We start from the raw sequence: 16,194 nt of genomic DNA on the forward strand, positions 1-16,194 counted from the left end.
ATTTGTCAGCTTTGGAAGCCATATTGAGATCCGATGCACCCACGCTGCCACAACTGAGCCTGGGAAAGTGGGAGAGGGGAATCCATTGCAGTGTATCTAGTTAGACATAAAAAAATTCTTTTTCTGATTCAAGGTCAGGTAGTGTTGCGCATAGTGAAAAGGAAGTCTTGCTTTGGGACGGATGGTGATTGGGGCATATGATGTGTGTCAGGGATGGATTTGTACTTTTTACTTATTGCAGGGAAGCCCAGAACTTTCAGATTCTGGATTCCACAGTTGTGCCAGTTGCTATCCAAATAAAAGGAACTTTTGAGAGATGTCTATCTTGGAATTATTGGTTGGAATGGAGGTTTGCTGGAACGCTGACAATATTTTTTATTGTTTACATATAAATATATTGAATACAGTGTAATTGGCCATGGCATTCCAATTGCCATAAAACAGAAGTAAAAAACAAAATAACATATATGCAAATTTATATATACAAATTTTTGTACAAAAGTTTCTGACCCTCATATAATATGTCAACTCCTCTATCATTCTAATAGTTACATTCTTCTATCGATAAACTAGGTAGTGTCTCTTTCCAAGTCCCCCTCACCTGATTCTTTCAGCTTCCAACTTCTACCTCGTATTTCTAACCATTGATAAAAACTATTCCATGTTCAGTAGTATTCTGTATCTCCCTTTCTCTTTTATTTTTAGTATTAGTTTGTCCATTTCTGGAAAGTCTAGTATCTTCCTTGTTGTCTCATACTCTAGCGGGGTGTTTTCATTCTTCCACTGTTGCGCGTATACAATTCTTACTGCGGTCAAAACATGTAATATATTGTCCCTTTGTCATAACCCTCTGATGTGATACCTAGTGAAAACAATTCTGATTTGAAATCTATATATTGTTTTCGTCACATTTTCTAGCCACGTATGTATTTGTTTTTCTTAGATTTGTTCTTCAGGGAAGCAACTCTTCATCCTCCGTTTTGTTGGGAACAATTTAGCAATTCTGGACAAATATCTGCATCCCAGGAAATGAATAAATAAACATTTGACTCTCCTACTTCTTGGGTGACAGTGGTTACGCTGTGAGTTGTAAACCACCATTGCCAAATCCTGCAGGATGTATTTACATGACCAGTGGCTGCATTAGTCATTAAGAGGAATAATAACTACAGCGATAAACAGCTCCAGCTCAAGTGTTATAGCTTCTCCATCACATACACAAATGAAGTAAAACTTTAAATTGTTGAGGTAATCAGTATGCAGAGAGGACAAAAACATCTCTAGTGCAAGGGTCTTCAAACTTGGCCTTCAAACTTGGCAAGTTTAAGACTTGTGGACTTCCAATTCCCAGAATTTCTGAGCTAACATGACTGGAGGAGGAGCCATCATAACAATGATTATTGTTAATAAGAGCTGCGGTGGCGCAGTGGTTAGAGTGCATCACTGCAGGCTACTTCCGCTGACAGCCGGCTGCCTGCAATTTGGCAGTTGGAATCTCACCAGGCTCAAGATTGAGTCAGCCTTCCGTCCTTCCGAGGTCAGTAAAACGAGGACCCAGATTGTTGGGGGCCATAATTTGACTCTGTAAACTGCTTAGAGATGGGTGTAAAGGACTGTGAAGCAGTATAAAAGTTTAAGGGCTATTGCTATTGCTATTATTATTGCAAATAAAAAAGTTTAAAAACATTTAAAACTATGAGGTATAGCAAAAAATAATAACAATGGGCAAAGGGATAACAACAACAACAACAATAATAATAACAACAACAGCAATAATAATATAGTCAACTCACTAATTAGCCAGTTCCCTGGGGTCTCCAGGCCTAATATCACAACCCGGTCTTTAAGTTCCTCTTTCTAACATAGCAGTTTTCTCTGTTTGTTAAGGGAACCTTTTTTTTTTTTTAAAGACAAGCAGGATAGAACTTGTTGAATGCCATGGGAATTGTGGTTATAATCTCTTCTTTAATTACTGTGGCTGTTTGTAGTTTCCTGGTTGTAATTGTGTTAGCTACACAAAAGAGTTGCAAGGGCCAAGACTGGGCGTTTTAGAAATCATGTAAACCAATGGGAAAAAAGGATTGCTTACAAACAAACTCCCAATTTGTTTGATCATAAAAGGCTTCGCGATTAATTTGGTAAGAGTTGTAGTGCCTGCCTAACAGGGCTGGTTGTGCGGCGATACAGATTTAGATGGGCAACCTGAACCCCGAAGCATTGCACGATCCTGACATGGGTAGGCCTCCGCTTACAGTATGGCCACAATTGAGCCCACCATCTCTGTTGTTAAATGAGACATTTGTTAAGTGAGTTTTGCCCCATTTTGCGACTGTTCTGGCCACCGTTGTTAAGTGAATCATTCCCTTTGTTAAATTAGTAACCCGGTTGTTAAGTGAATCTGGATTTCCACATTGACTTAGCTCATCAGACAGTCACAATTAAGGGGATCATGTGACCCCGGGACACTGCAACCGTCATAAATATGAGTCAGTTGCCGAGCATCTGAATTTTGATCACATGACCATGGGGATGCTGGAATAGAATAGAATAGAATAGGAATAGGAGTAGAGTAGAATACAATAGAAATAGAAATAGAAAATATGGAATGGAATGGAATGGAATGGAATGGAATAGAATAGAATAGAATAGAATAGAATAGAATAGAATAGAATAGAATAGAATAGAATAGAATAGAATAGAATAGAATAGACAATATGGAATGGAATGGAACAGAAATAGAATACAATTCTTTATTGGCCAAGTGTGATAGGACACACAAGGAATTTGTTTTTGGTGTATATGCTCTCAGTGTACATAAGAAAAAATAAAATAAAAATACATTCATCAAGAATCGTAAGATACAATACTCAGTGACAGTCATAGGTTACTAATAAGCAATCAAATCATACCAGGGAACAAATAAAACAATATAAATTGTAAAGATACAAGCGACACAGTTATAGTCATAAGTGGGAAGAGGTATGTAATGAGAAGAATAATAGTAATACAGTCTTACTAAATAGTTTGCCAGTGTTATGGGAATGGTAACAATGGTCGTTAAGTGTGAAAAACGGACACAAGTCACTTTTGTTCAGTGCCTTTGTAATTTTGAATGGTCCCTGTTGTAAGTTGAGGACTCAATATACAGTATGCCTACAAGGTTCAATTCTACTCTCATTTGGGATGGCTTATGAGTAATCCTACACCCACCTTCTAATTAGTTACTACAATCACAGCAAGTTTTCCTTTTTTTTTTTTTTTTCAAACTTAGCCTTCCTCTCTGCGGCCAACTGGTTCAACCGCTGTGTCGCTGCCTGTGTGAGACAAAAGATCTTTGTTGTGTACTTGGACAGCCAAAGTACATAGTCAGCAGATTGCTGTATTCAATTTTTTTTAAAAAAAATATTTATTTTTCCCCAAACCCCACGCAAGATATCGCTCGGATTTAGGTTTCAGAATCTCGCAGTTTGCGGTGGGATATTCCTTTGAAAGGAAGGGATCCCAACATGATTTTCGGGTCTTGTTCCACTCGAAGAAGAAATACTGAGAAATATTTCTCCCTTTGCACAGAATTCCTCTGGATTATGCTCTGCTTTTGTTTCCATTGTTATGGCTGATGTGAATCATCCAAGCCTGTTTCTGTATACTCTTGGGTCGTTCTTCCAAGAACAATGGGATATATTCATCCCTATAAAAGCTGAAGTTTTGGCCTTTTCAGCACAGCCTGTGTTCCCTTCTCTAAAAATCAAATTTAAAAAATCAAATTAAATAAATAAAACCAGCTTCAGAATCGATTTCGAAGAAGGGATGGATGTCTTTTACTTAAAACATCTCTGCTTTTTGACGCCTGTAGGATACTTTTGGATGGCGGGTTTCGGCAGCCCTCGCTAGCTGTATAAATTCTCAAGAATGATGAGTGTGTAACTCCAGTGTAGACTTAGTGTTACTTACTGCCTTACATCTGCTTCAGTGCATGATTAGGATAATACTGTTTGCGCCGTTTTGTTCGACTACAGCAGTAGAATAATTCACCTTTGAGATTAAAAACTCAAGTGTCCATGTCTATTCAAATATTTATATGTCTCTTTCCTCATGGAACAAGTGAGATTAAAAGGAGTCACGGAAGTGCAATAGGTAAATATTTTGATTCAAATATTAAGGCAAAGGTTCCCCTTGCACATATGTGCTAGTCCTTTCTGGCTCTAGCGGGCAGTGCTCAACTCCATTACAAAGCCGAAGAGCCAGTGCTGTCCGAAGACGTCTCCGTGGTCATGTGGCCGGCATGACTAAAAGCCAAAGGTGCACGGAACGCTGTGACCTTCCCACCAAAGGGGTCCTTATTTTTCTACTTGCATTTTTACATGCTTTCGAACTGCTAGGTTGGCAGAAGCTGGGACAAGTTAATGGGAACTCACTCCACTACGCGGTGCTAGGGATTCAAACTGCTGAAATGCTGACCTTTCTGATCGACAAACTCAGCATCTTAGCCACTGAGCCACTGTGTTCCTTTGATTCAAATATTAACTTAGCATTAATAGGTATACCAGGGAGAGGTCTAACCTTGGCAACTTTTAAGAGTTGTGGACTTCAACTCCCAGAATTCTCCAGACATTTCACCATGCCAGCTGGGGAATTCTGAGAGTTGGAAGTCCACAGGTCTTAAAAGTTGCCAAGGTTGGACACCCCTGCTGCATACGGCTTCCTTATCTCCTTATCTCCCTTTATAGCAGAGTTCCCCCAACCTTTCCAGCTTCGTGGCCCAGCAGGGGAGGAAGAGAGTGGATGGCTCTTACGCAAGTGGCTCTTATGCACACCCACTGCTCGTGCAAATGGAGTGCCCCTACTCGCCCGCTGCTGGCACCAGTGGGGATGTTCCCGTGCTTGCCCGCCACTTCTGCGGCCCAGTTCCGAATGGCTCAAGGTGTCACCATTCCAACCAACCAACTCTAAATCAATGAACTCTGAGACAAACATTTCCTCAAAGTTCCATTTTATTAGAGTTGTCCTATTGGCACATCTGAGAAAACCTGGATCTGAGAGTGCCAGGTTTTCCCTTCCCCAAAGAAATTCAAAGATCCCTCCCCTGCACCTATCAGTCCATCGCATGACCCAATCAACCGGAGACATCTTTCCAGACACTCTCCTCCAGGTGCAGGGCAACATGTCCTTGATTCTCTGAGAAAAGATTGTTGTTGTGTCTAATCTTCCACTATGACGCGGGTGGCTTTTCACAGGCATGAGGTAGCTTTACTTACTTGGTCTGCTAAAGGCCAAGCCTTTCTTTGTTGGCAGTCCTTCCTCTCTTTGGGTTTTGAAACGAGACACTTCGGAGCTAGCTCATTAAACTATTTGGAGCAACTCCTGACAAATCTACTGATTCAACAAAAGCTTTTTCAATCTCATAATGAGGGGGCAGAAATTTTGCAGACTGTCCTCTCTCTCTGCTTCCCTTCCGCTCCTTTTAATTCCTCCTTCCAGCCAGAAAAAATAGCACTGGGAAAGCATCGGAAATGAGAATTCCCCCTCCTCACCATCGCATCCTTTCCTGCTTCCCTATTCCTTTCCCACCCTCCCCAAAGAAGATGGCTTAGATATTTCTTTAGATGGTTATTTTATTTGAAGAGAATGTCAGTGAAAGTGTTAATTGTTTCAGGCAGCTAAGGAGACAGGTAGCCAAAGTGAGGAAATGCCCTAGAAGGGTACTTGAAATTGCAGCACACTGGGAATTGGGGAAGAAAGATGATATAGGAAAAAATAGTAGCTTTTCCAATACCTGAATTCGAATGTGTTGATTCTCTTGTTTCTGTTCCTACGGTGGGCCATTTGGTTTTGGGTTTCCTTTGCACACTTGGCGATTTTTTTTAAATATGTATATATAATGTATATAATACATATATATATAATGTATATATATAATATATATAATGTTTTCGCAGGTATTTGTATGTATGGTGTTTAGGTTTCTTCGGGTATTTTCCCACGTCTTAATATTTGTGCTTTTATTATAGCGACGTTTTGGCAGAATCTCATCTGCCATCCTCAGGCTTGTGTATTGGGTTCTTTTTAATCTTGTGTGTCAGGCTTGGCGGGTAAATATATTGGAAGGGCCCTTGGAGGTCTTCTAGCCTAACCACTTGCTCAAGCAGGAGGCATTTCATTACCAAACTAGGTCACATCATCCATGCAAGAAGGAAATGTGGTGACGACACTCCCATGAACACTGAAAGGCAAGCCACTAGAATATAAATAGAGTAAATCCTACTCCCTCTAGCACTGATGATGTAACTAGATTGGTAGTGAAACGTCTGCAAGAAAAGGGAGTACCAGGGTCCGCACAATTCAACCCTAAAAATATTCTCTTCTATTGATAGAATATTTACTTCCCTGAATTCTTTTTTCTTTCTTTTAGTGTTCATCTTATTTAAGAGTCAATTATGAAAAAGCTAGTGCTGAAAACCGTAAACATGTTATGAAAGTAATATGTTTCAGAAGTTTGAAATATGATGATGTGAACAGGGTTATTTAGTGGGTTAGTAGGTTATGTAAATTAATGTGCCATCCGTGGCAGTAGATATTCCTCCTACAGGAATATGTAAATGTTGTTTAAAATTTTAAAGAAGGCATTAAAGGGGAATGCTAAAAGCTTAGAGAACTGTGAAACTAAAAGGACCTGGAAAAATATAGAGGTTTTCATATTCCCCCAAACCTATCCTAATTAATTCGACAATAATTATTTATTACTGTTCTCTGCCATGGGGAGAAGCATAATTTGTTTTGTCTTGTAATTAGAACAAACAAACAAAGCCAGCTATTTTGAGTTTTGCTAAAAGCTGTGCTTAGGGCAGTAAGGATTGGAAAAAAATAAGGGTTGTTTAAACAGACCTGTGAGCTGTCCACAGTTGTCCGCAGAAAAGCCTTTCCCCCCGCCCCAAAAAATGACAATTGTTATTACATTGCCTTAGTAGGTACATTGGTTCTGTGGAATGCATTTAGTTGCGGAAGTTATAATCTCATCATTTTCATTTCCATAGATTTTAAGAACATAGAATAAGGGACCGTAAAGGTCTTCTAATCCAACTCCCTGTTCAAGCAGGAGACCCCATATCATGTTAGACAAATGGCTGTCCAGTCTCTTCTAAAAAACCTCCAGTGATGAAGCACCCACAACTTCTGGTGGCAAGCTGTTCCACTGGTTAATAGTCCTCACAGTTGGGAAGCTTCTCCTTAATTGCAAGTTGCTTCTCTCCATGATTAGTTTCCCATCCGTTGATTCTTTTCCCTTTGCCCTTCCTTCCTTCCTTCCTTCCTTCCTTCCTTCCTTCCTTCCTTCCTTCCTTCTTTCCTTCCTTCCATCCTTCCTTCCTTCCTTCCTTCTTCCTTCTTGCCTGCCTTCCTTCCTTCTTTCCTTCCTTCCATCCTTCCTTCCGTCCTTCTTTTCCTTCCTTCCTTCCTTCCTTCCTTCATTCTTTCCTTCCTTCCTTCCTTCCTTCCTTCCATCCATCCTTCCTTCCTTCTTTCCTTCCCTCCATCCTTCCTTTCATCCTTCTTTCCTTCTTTCCTTCCTTCCTTCCTTCCTTCCTTCCTTCCTTCCTTCCTTCCTTCCTTCCTTCCTTCTTTCCTTCTTTCCTACCTACCTACCTACCTACCTACCTAGAACATAGAATAACAGAGTTGGAACATCAGAGATCTTCTAAAAACCTCTAGTGATAGAGCAACCAGAAGGACATCCAACGTCCTTTCCAACTCTGTAATTCTATCTTCTAGGAAGGGAGGGAGGGGGCATAGAATTACAGAGTTGGAAAGGACGTTGGATGTCTTCTTGTCCAGCCCCCTGCTCAAGCAGGAAGTCCTATGTCATTCCAGACAAATGGCTGTCCAGGGTCTTCTTGAAAACCTCCAGTGATGGAAACCACCCCCCACACAATTTCCTTCTCTTCTCTCTCTCTCCCTCTCTCTTCCTCCCTCCCTCTCTATCTTGCATAGCCTGTGAAAGGAGATACAGAGATAGCTATGTGCGTATATATACAGATGCACACAAAGCGCGCACCCCACCTATACTTGTCTGGTGATGTACATAGATAAGCAGTGCTCTTGACAGATGTGGGAGGAGAGAAGATTAAAGAAGAAGGTTGACAGGAGAAGGGAGAGAGTCAAGTGATCCAACTTGAAACAGATATTAGGTGTGACTGAGATACCAGAAAATACATGAAAAATACAGATTGACAGAGTTGGAGGGGATCTTATAGGTCATGTAGTCCACCCCCCCGCAGCCCAATCAAACCCTACACCATTTCTGACAGAAGGCAGTCCAGTCTCTTCTTGAAAGCCTCCATTGATGAAGCTCCCACAACTTCTGAAGGCAACTTCTGTTCCATCGGTTGATTCTCACTGTCAGAAAGTTTCTAGGTTAAATCTCTCTTTGTTCGTTTTCCATCCATTATTCCTTGTCTGGCCTTCAGGTGCCTTGGAAAATAGCTTGACCCCGTTCTCTCTCTGGTAGCCCCTCAAGTATTGGAAGACTGCTATCCTACCTCCCCTTGTCCTTCTCTTCCCTAGACTAGCCATGCCCAGTTCCTGCAACAGTTTATCGTGTGTTTCAGCCTCCAGTCCCCTCATCATCCTGGTTGCCCTTCTCTGCACTTTTTCTAGAGTCTCAACATCTTTTTCATAACACGGTGACCAAAACTATTCTCGATTATGTTACAATCTTAAGGCATGTCCTTAAGGAAGTTTGGTTCTTAATTAATGCATGAGAAAATGTTGTTAAATGTTCTTGTGAACTCCTGATCAGCTGTTTGGCAAGGAACTTAAATCTCTGTTATTGTTTTTTTCTTCTCAAGGTTTGCCACTTGCAAGTCAGGAACAAGGTGTTCTACAGATTCTTCCCCAGATTTTGATAGCGATCTTTCTAATGTCAACTCAGCATTCAAAACTGTTGTGTTACATTTGTCCCTTTCGTGCCTAGGGTGAAGGATCATGTAGCATTGTGAGCAAAAAGCAGATTATCAACAAATGATCTACTCTGTTGAGCCTCCCAAAGATGCTTTTTCAAAAGGCAGCTGGACTTTCTTGGTGTTTTTCACCCCCATTGAAAGCATTTCGCTTCTCATGCAAGAAACTTCTTCAGTTCTTCAAGAACCGAAGAAGCTTCTTCAGATGAGAAGCGAGATGTCTTCAAGGAAAGACAAAAAGTCCAGTTGCCTTTTGAAAAAACACCTTGGGGACAACCATGACCTGGATGACTTGAGAATCTCCGTACAAAAATTTGGTGAGAAATTTTAGATCCTTCCGTAGATTTGTCATCAGAAGAGGGGGAGTAGTCCCTGTCCTCTCTTTTTAGCTGCTTGGTGATGTGTATAAATCTAGAAAATTTTACAAAAATGCGAATTGACTTACCTGCTCATCAATAATTTGTAAATAGCTATTTGTCGTAGTTAGGACTGTCAAAGGTTGAAAGCAAGGAACCAGCCACCCGAGATAATTCTTCCTTTAATCCTTGGGTTTCCTTTTTCACTTTCCCTTGGAGATTCAGAGGCTGTACCAGTTTTCCTTAGGATTGCAAAAATCTGGTTGGAAAAGTTAAGATGTTTTTCAGAGGCCAAAGCACTGCACCCAGACAGATTCCATGGTAACTGTAATATTCTGTAGATTTACTGAATGATATTTAAGTCTTTGCAAGGACTTGGTCACGGTTAGATGTAATTTTGTGAGCCTATTAATGCTGCTGCAAATCAAGTTAGAAATGTGAAGCTGACCTAATAGTATATTGGCTGCTGGCTTATATATGTTTTTTAAAAAATGATTATAATTGCAAAAGTAAAAACTAATGTCAATTTTAAAAAGGGAAGCGAAGGGAAGGAGAAAGGGGAGGGAACATAAAGAGAAAGGGGAGGAAAGAGGGAAGAGAAGGAGGAAGGAAAGGAGATAGGAAAGGGGAGGAGAAAGGGGAGGGGAAGGAGAGGAAAGAGGGAAGAGAGGAAGGAAAGGAGATAGGAAAGGGAAGGAGAAAGGGGAGGGGAAGGAAAGGAGGAAGAGAAGGAGAAAGGGAGGGAAAGGAAAGGAAGAGGAGAAAGGGGAGGGAAAGGAAAGACTTCCAACTTTCATCACAAGAAGTATAAACAATTTACAACCCCTTCTTAATTTACAGCTATTGGTCTCTTCATCTTATGCCCAACTCTATAAACAAACCCGTAAAGCATCATCATTTCAGTCCCAGGGTTGGCAAAAGAGTTGCCCCAAATAACAACTTATCTATTTGAACCTTGATCAACTCAATCCACTTTATACTCCTTTCTTTTACTTCAAGCAGTTTTAATCTTTAGTTCATTGCAATAATGTCATAGAATTTGATTTCTGCAAAAGGTCATTTCTTCATTAAAGATTTGGAAAAAAGGTATTATTTAGGCTGCTGGCCTTGATACAATGCCTCTCAGGTCTTGTGAAACACAGATTGAGTGGAAATCCTTAATGGAGAATCCATCACATTGTACTCAGGAGCGTCAAGTGTTGTTTACCAAGAAGTTGTGGTCAGACCTGTCAGTAGACTATTTACCTGGGAAGCAGCAGGTTCAATCTGACTGGAGCTGACAGGGAAGGAAGCCTTGCAAATTGGAGTAACTTGTTGGTTGAGGAGGGAAAATGTTCTGTTCGGCATTCTTCAAGGTTAAAATAGATTTTATTTTAGCTCTGATGTAAGCCATTTTTCTGGGGGAGTAGTTACACTCATTTCCTGATGTTCTAAAGTTGTAAACCTAGAACTAAGGAGAACTAAGAACCTAGAATTAAGACAAAATGTCCTGACAAAACAATTCATCCGTGGAACAACTTGTCTCCAGAAGTTGTAAGTACTCATTGGAGGTTTCTAAGAAGAGATTGGACAGGTGTAGGGGGTTGGACTAGATGAACTCTAAGGTCTTCTCTTCCTCTTCCTCTTCCTCTTCCTCTTCCTCTTCTCTTCTCTCCTCCCCTCCCCTTCCATTCTGTCTTTCACTGCTGCAAAATGCCATTCTTGGCTGCTTGTAATAGTGGTTTGCACAGTTTTCATCACAGTCAAAGAAATTAATCATATATTGACATTCAAATAGTCCTGTCCTGAACCAATTTTTATTCAGATAATTATAACAACCGGTGCTTTTGGGCTTTTTTTAAAAAAACTAGGCGACTGTTTGAGGTTCATGAAAGAAACAGCAGTCTTTCACTTAATTACTTTGGGTTGAATATGTTAATGTCTTCCCTAAATTTCCAAGCCTCAATTTCTCTGCCACCTGTTAATCTCCATATGTTATTTTCCCACCTTTGCCACCAGCTGCTCACTTTCTAAGTTGTTCTGTGGTGGTAAGCAGACGTTGTTAAGGAAAAAAAGGGGACCTCTTTTCTTAATACTTTGGTTATTTTGTGAATATATCAGTGGAAAACTTTCTATTTATCCACTCAGAGAGGAAGCCCATGGAATAGAGCTAGTCAATGGACAGGAGATGCGGAAATACATAAAAGTTGGCCAGAGTCACTGATTTGGTAAGCATGTGACCATGGAGTCCCCAGTGGTCAAACCCAACTTTATGTCACCCAAGAAGATGGGTGCACCCTAAAGTAGACCACAAAAAGGAGAGATGGATTTATGACATCGTTTTCTTTGGGCTGGTCTACTGTAAAAAAATGATACGGATGGTGTAATATGGATTGGATTAGGTGCCATCTCAATAAACCTGAAGGCAATCACTCTAATCCTTGTCCTTAAAGGAGCAAGTGTGAAACCTTAATTCTTGTTCTTGTTCAGCTTCCCTACTTTGGAGAAGCAAGTCACTTGCATTGGGAACTTACTAGTACAAAGATCTGGCTCAAAAACAGGAACTGTGAGAGGGACCTTGGAGTCTTAGTGGATGTGAGCTAGCCATGTGCAGCCGCCGTCAAAAAAAGCTAATACAATCCTGGATTGTATAAACAGGCATAGAATCAAGATCACGTGAAGTATATTAGTGCAGCTTTACAAAACCCTAATAAGATCACACCTGGAATACTGCACCCAAGTTTGGTCACCATACTACAAAAAAGATCTTGAGACTTTGGAAAAAGTTCAGAGAAGAGCAATTAAGATGATCAAAGGCCTGGAGACTAAAACATAGGAAGAACGATTGCAGGTTTGGGGTCTGGCTAGTCTAAAGAAAAGAAGAATTAGGGGATGTCATGATAGCAGTCTTTCAGCATTTCATGGGTTGCCTCAAAGAAGAGGGGGTCAAATTATTCTCCAAAGCACCAGACAGGGCAGGACAAGAAACAATGGATAGAAACTAACCAAGGAGGGAAGCAACCTGGAATTAAGGGGAAACTCCTAGCAATGAGGACAATTAACCAGTGGAACGGCTTTGCCGTCAGAAATCGTGGGTGCTCCCCCATGGTTATAATAGTCATATTTTAAACTTACATTTAGGACTTGGACATCTTACAAATCCTTTGAAAGCTATTCATCTCATGGAAATTCGTTTAAAAAAAATAGTTGGAAATTTAGGTCAGTGCATTACATAAAGCAGGAATTACCTAATATTTGAAGATCAGTATTAATATCGAAGGAGTAGGAAGATAAATCCAATAACTTTATAAAGATACTGAGGTTTTCCAAAATTTGCCTGTCAAATAACTTCACGTGCCTTTAAATATAATTTTTATATTTTGTACACTTTTACATTAGTAGCAATGATAAAAACATATAGAATGGTGCTGCGCTTAAGGTGTTTATATATTGTATATTTAATAATGTTGGTTTTTAAGTACTGTTAAATTATTGTTACATTTGTAATTTAGTCGATTGTGAAAGCATTTGGATAAACTCAGGAGTCGATTGTGAAAGCATTTGGATAAACTCAGGAAATACCTCCATGTGACATATTATTACAATGTAATGACAATTAAATTTGTCTAATTTAAAAAAAAATTAAAAAAGAAAAGAAATCGTGGGTGCTTCATCACTGGAGGTTTTTAAGAAGAGACTAGACAGCCACATTTGAAATGGCATAGGGTCTCCTGCTTGACCAGAGGGCTGGACTAGAAGACCCCTAAGGTCCCTTCCAGCTTCTATTCTATTCTATTCTATTCTATTCTATTCTATTCTATTCCCAGGTAAATGGGTAAGGAAAACACGGAGCTGATACAGGAATCAGATCAAAGAGAAATGCCGCAAATTTAATTGCCCTTCCAACCTCTCTTTTTCTCCCCCAGGATCAACGTATAGCGTTCTTTCCATAATGCCTTCGGATTCCGAAAGCAGTAGTTCTTTGAGCAGTACTGGTAAGTAAAGAGCTACATGTCTTGCCCTTTGGCTGTTTGGTTTGAATTGATTGTCAGTCTTGAATATATGCATTTTCTTACTCAAAAATCTACGCTTAGAATTGTGGTCACTGCTTGAAAGTTCCAGACCAAGTCTATGTTCGAGAAAAGGATGTTTCTGAAAAAGGCTGGATTTCCGTCAAGTAGTCTTCAATTTATGAGCCCAAAATTTCTGTTGCTAAGTTTTTTCTGTGTGCGTCTTGAGTGTGCATGTGTGTGTATACTGCTATCTAGACTCTGTTTTTCAAACTTCTGTGTCCTTTTTCATTGCAGCAAACTATTCATAGATCGATTGCTCACCTGTAACTTTTTTTTTAGTATTCTATGTCTTCATTGCTGCAAACTGTTAATAAATCAGGCGTTCACCTACAACGTTTTTTATATAACTATTCTACTTCTTCTTCCTCTAGAATTTTGACCCTGTCTTGAGTTTATAGTGGACAGATCTTTTTAGTACTCTTTGAAATGCAACACTGACTTTAGGGTTGGTTTCTTGATTTTCATCCGGACTAAAATCCTGATGGTAACCTACAAATCTTCCGTTATGGCTGGCGACTCTTAAGCCAGTAATTCCAGTGTCTGAAACCCTGAGTCTAAAGGAGGTGGCTTTGACCACACATTTCCTGCTAACAAGAGTGCTTAGGTTGCATTTCGTACATTAGTACTTCATTAGTTATAGAGTTTCCAAGCAAGCTTTCTACCACGCCAGCGCTCTAAACAGTGCGTAAAACTTAGCCCTTACATGATTTAAGTAGGTGCTCAATTTGGTTTTATTTTCGGAATCTGATTTTAATTTTAGGGAGGCTTGGAAAAGTGTATGCATCTGAAGCAAAGTCCGGAAACACATCTGTCCGATACGCCTGTGGGAGCAATTCTCACGCAGCTGAAATCTTGGGGCCTGATGCTAAATTATTCCTTGATCAAAACAGGGAATCATGGAGACTGTTTTCTCCACCCACCCACTCCAACACACAAACACACAAGGAAAGCACTTTCCCTTTAAGTGTGGCGAATGAGACCACAACAAGCATTCACACCCTGTTGGCATGATAAATAGAAATTGTGTTTCAATACGTAGCAGTCCCTGGATACTGTTTGGATTTTCTGCAACAAAATGAAAAGTTTCAGGACACTTTTGGGAGGCTGTTTCTTGGTTGCGGGTCAGGCTTGTGGGAAAGCTGTTGTGTCTGCAAGAGATAACATGTTTCAGTCAGTGAAATCAGCTTTCAGTAAATAGAAAACATTACTTTGAGCCTAAGCTTGTGATGAGTGTCTGGCACGATTTTGCACTGCCAGCCCAGATGGTTTAAATCACATTTCTGCTGGTCTTTTTATCCTAATAAGATGAACGGTGCCTTTAAAAAAAAAAAGAATCTCTGTTGTTTATTTAAAAGTGAACTCCATGGAGGTTTAGCTGTCAGCCACTCTTCAAAGATCCTTCTCTCCTTCTGCCAATCAAAACGCTTCCTTCTTTCCTTCCTTCCTTCTTTCCTCCCTTTCTCCCTCCCTTCCCTTCCCTTTTCTCTTCCCTTCCTTCATTTCTCCTTCTGCCTTCCTCCCTCCCTCCCTCCCTCCCTTTACTTCTCTTTTCTCTTCCCTTCTTCCTTCCCTCCCTTCCTTTGCCTTCCTTCCTTCCCTCCCTCTCCACTTCCTTCCCTCTCCTTCCTTCCTTCCTTCCCTTCCTTCCTTCCTCCCTCCCTTCCATCCATCCATCCATCTATCCATCCATCCATCTTCCTTTCCAAAAAGCGAAGCATTTCTCTTAAATTCCTGCAGACTATACTGTAAATAATAATTATGGAATTGTCAGGAGCCTTTTTTACTCTTTTTTTTAAAAAAAAAGAAAAGGAAAAAAGGTATTGTTTGGCATTTCCCTGAAAACTATGTCCCTGTTGTCCAGGAAAGTCAACAGTAAATGCAGTCTGATTCAGATTAGACATAATCAGATACAATAAGCATGATCAGATCATCAGAATAAATAATGAAAATGATTTCTCTAAAGACCGTAGAGTATCTGGGATCTACTCCCATTCCCAGGGAATTGTGATAATTACAGGGTGTCCCTGTGGATTTTGCTCCTCCCTAGTCGTTGCTGACTCTAGGGGGCGCTGCTCATCTCCGTTTTCAGGCCAGCGCTGCCCAAAGACATTTCTGTGGTCATGTGATCAGTATGACATCACCTTCCCACCAAAGTGGTACCTTTTTATCTACTCGCATTTGCATGCTTTCGAACTGCTAAGTCCTAACCCCCATAATTCTGCTTCTGTTTTTGTTTGATCCCAGGCACTACAGGCAAAGAGTCGTCACCCCCACCTGCATCGGTGGATGTGAGGCAGATGAGTGAGAAAGTGGAGACCATTTTGATTCAGCTTCGCCAAGTGACCCGTGAAAGAGATGAGCTCCGGAAACGTCTCGCCTTGTCCTCTCCCGGCTCAACCTTCGATGACTGCAGGTAAGAGGATCCAGAGCGGAATAGGTAGAGATTTATTTCTCTACTGGGTATAGAATCTACCAGAGCTTCTGTTCTTGGGAACCAAAGGTTCCTCCCTCTTTTTATTATTATTATTGATGATATGTTTTTAAGTGTTCAGTTGAAATTTTCATGTTTAGTGAATAAAAGAGATAATAATACATTAAATGTTCAGTTGACTGAGTTTCATGTTTAATGAATGAAAGATAATAATAATAATAATAATAATAATAATAATAATAATAATAATAATAATAATAATAATAATAATAATTTGATACCTAGGATGCTGGCAGCAACCCGTGTCAACCTTCAGCACCAGCCAATGATATTTGTGATATTATTATTATCTTTTATTAATTTAAATGTTCAGTTGACTTGAATTTCATGTTTAATGAATAAGA

General features: G+C 40.1%; 1 protein-coding gene across 4 annotated transcripts in view; it reads left to right on the forward strand.

Moving 5' to 3' along the window:
* The window catches only part of DLG5 (discs large MAGUK scaffold protein 5), a 115,681-nt gene that overhangs the window by 22,177 nt on the left and 77,310 nt on the right, over positions 1-16,194 (forward strand). For all 4 annotated transcript variants that reach the window (XM_087932188.1, XM_087932189.1, XM_026710945.2 and 1 more), the window contains exons 2-3: positions 13,213-13,281; positions 15,604-15,772. In XM_087932188.1, the coding sequence (XP_087788314.1) occupies positions 13,213-13,281; positions 15,604-15,772 (238 nt within the window). The remainder of the gene's footprint in view (positions 1-13,212; positions 13,282-15,603; positions 15,773-16,194) is intronic.

This window comes from Pseudonaja textilis, chromosome 4 (assembly GCF_049901715.1).
Source record: "Pseudonaja textilis isolate UNSWEBS1 chromosome 4, rPseTex1.2, whole genome shotgun sequence".
In the NCBI taxonomy this organism is placed as follows: Eukaryota; Metazoa; Chordata; class Lepidosauria; order Squamata; family Elapidae; genus Pseudonaja; species Pseudonaja textilis.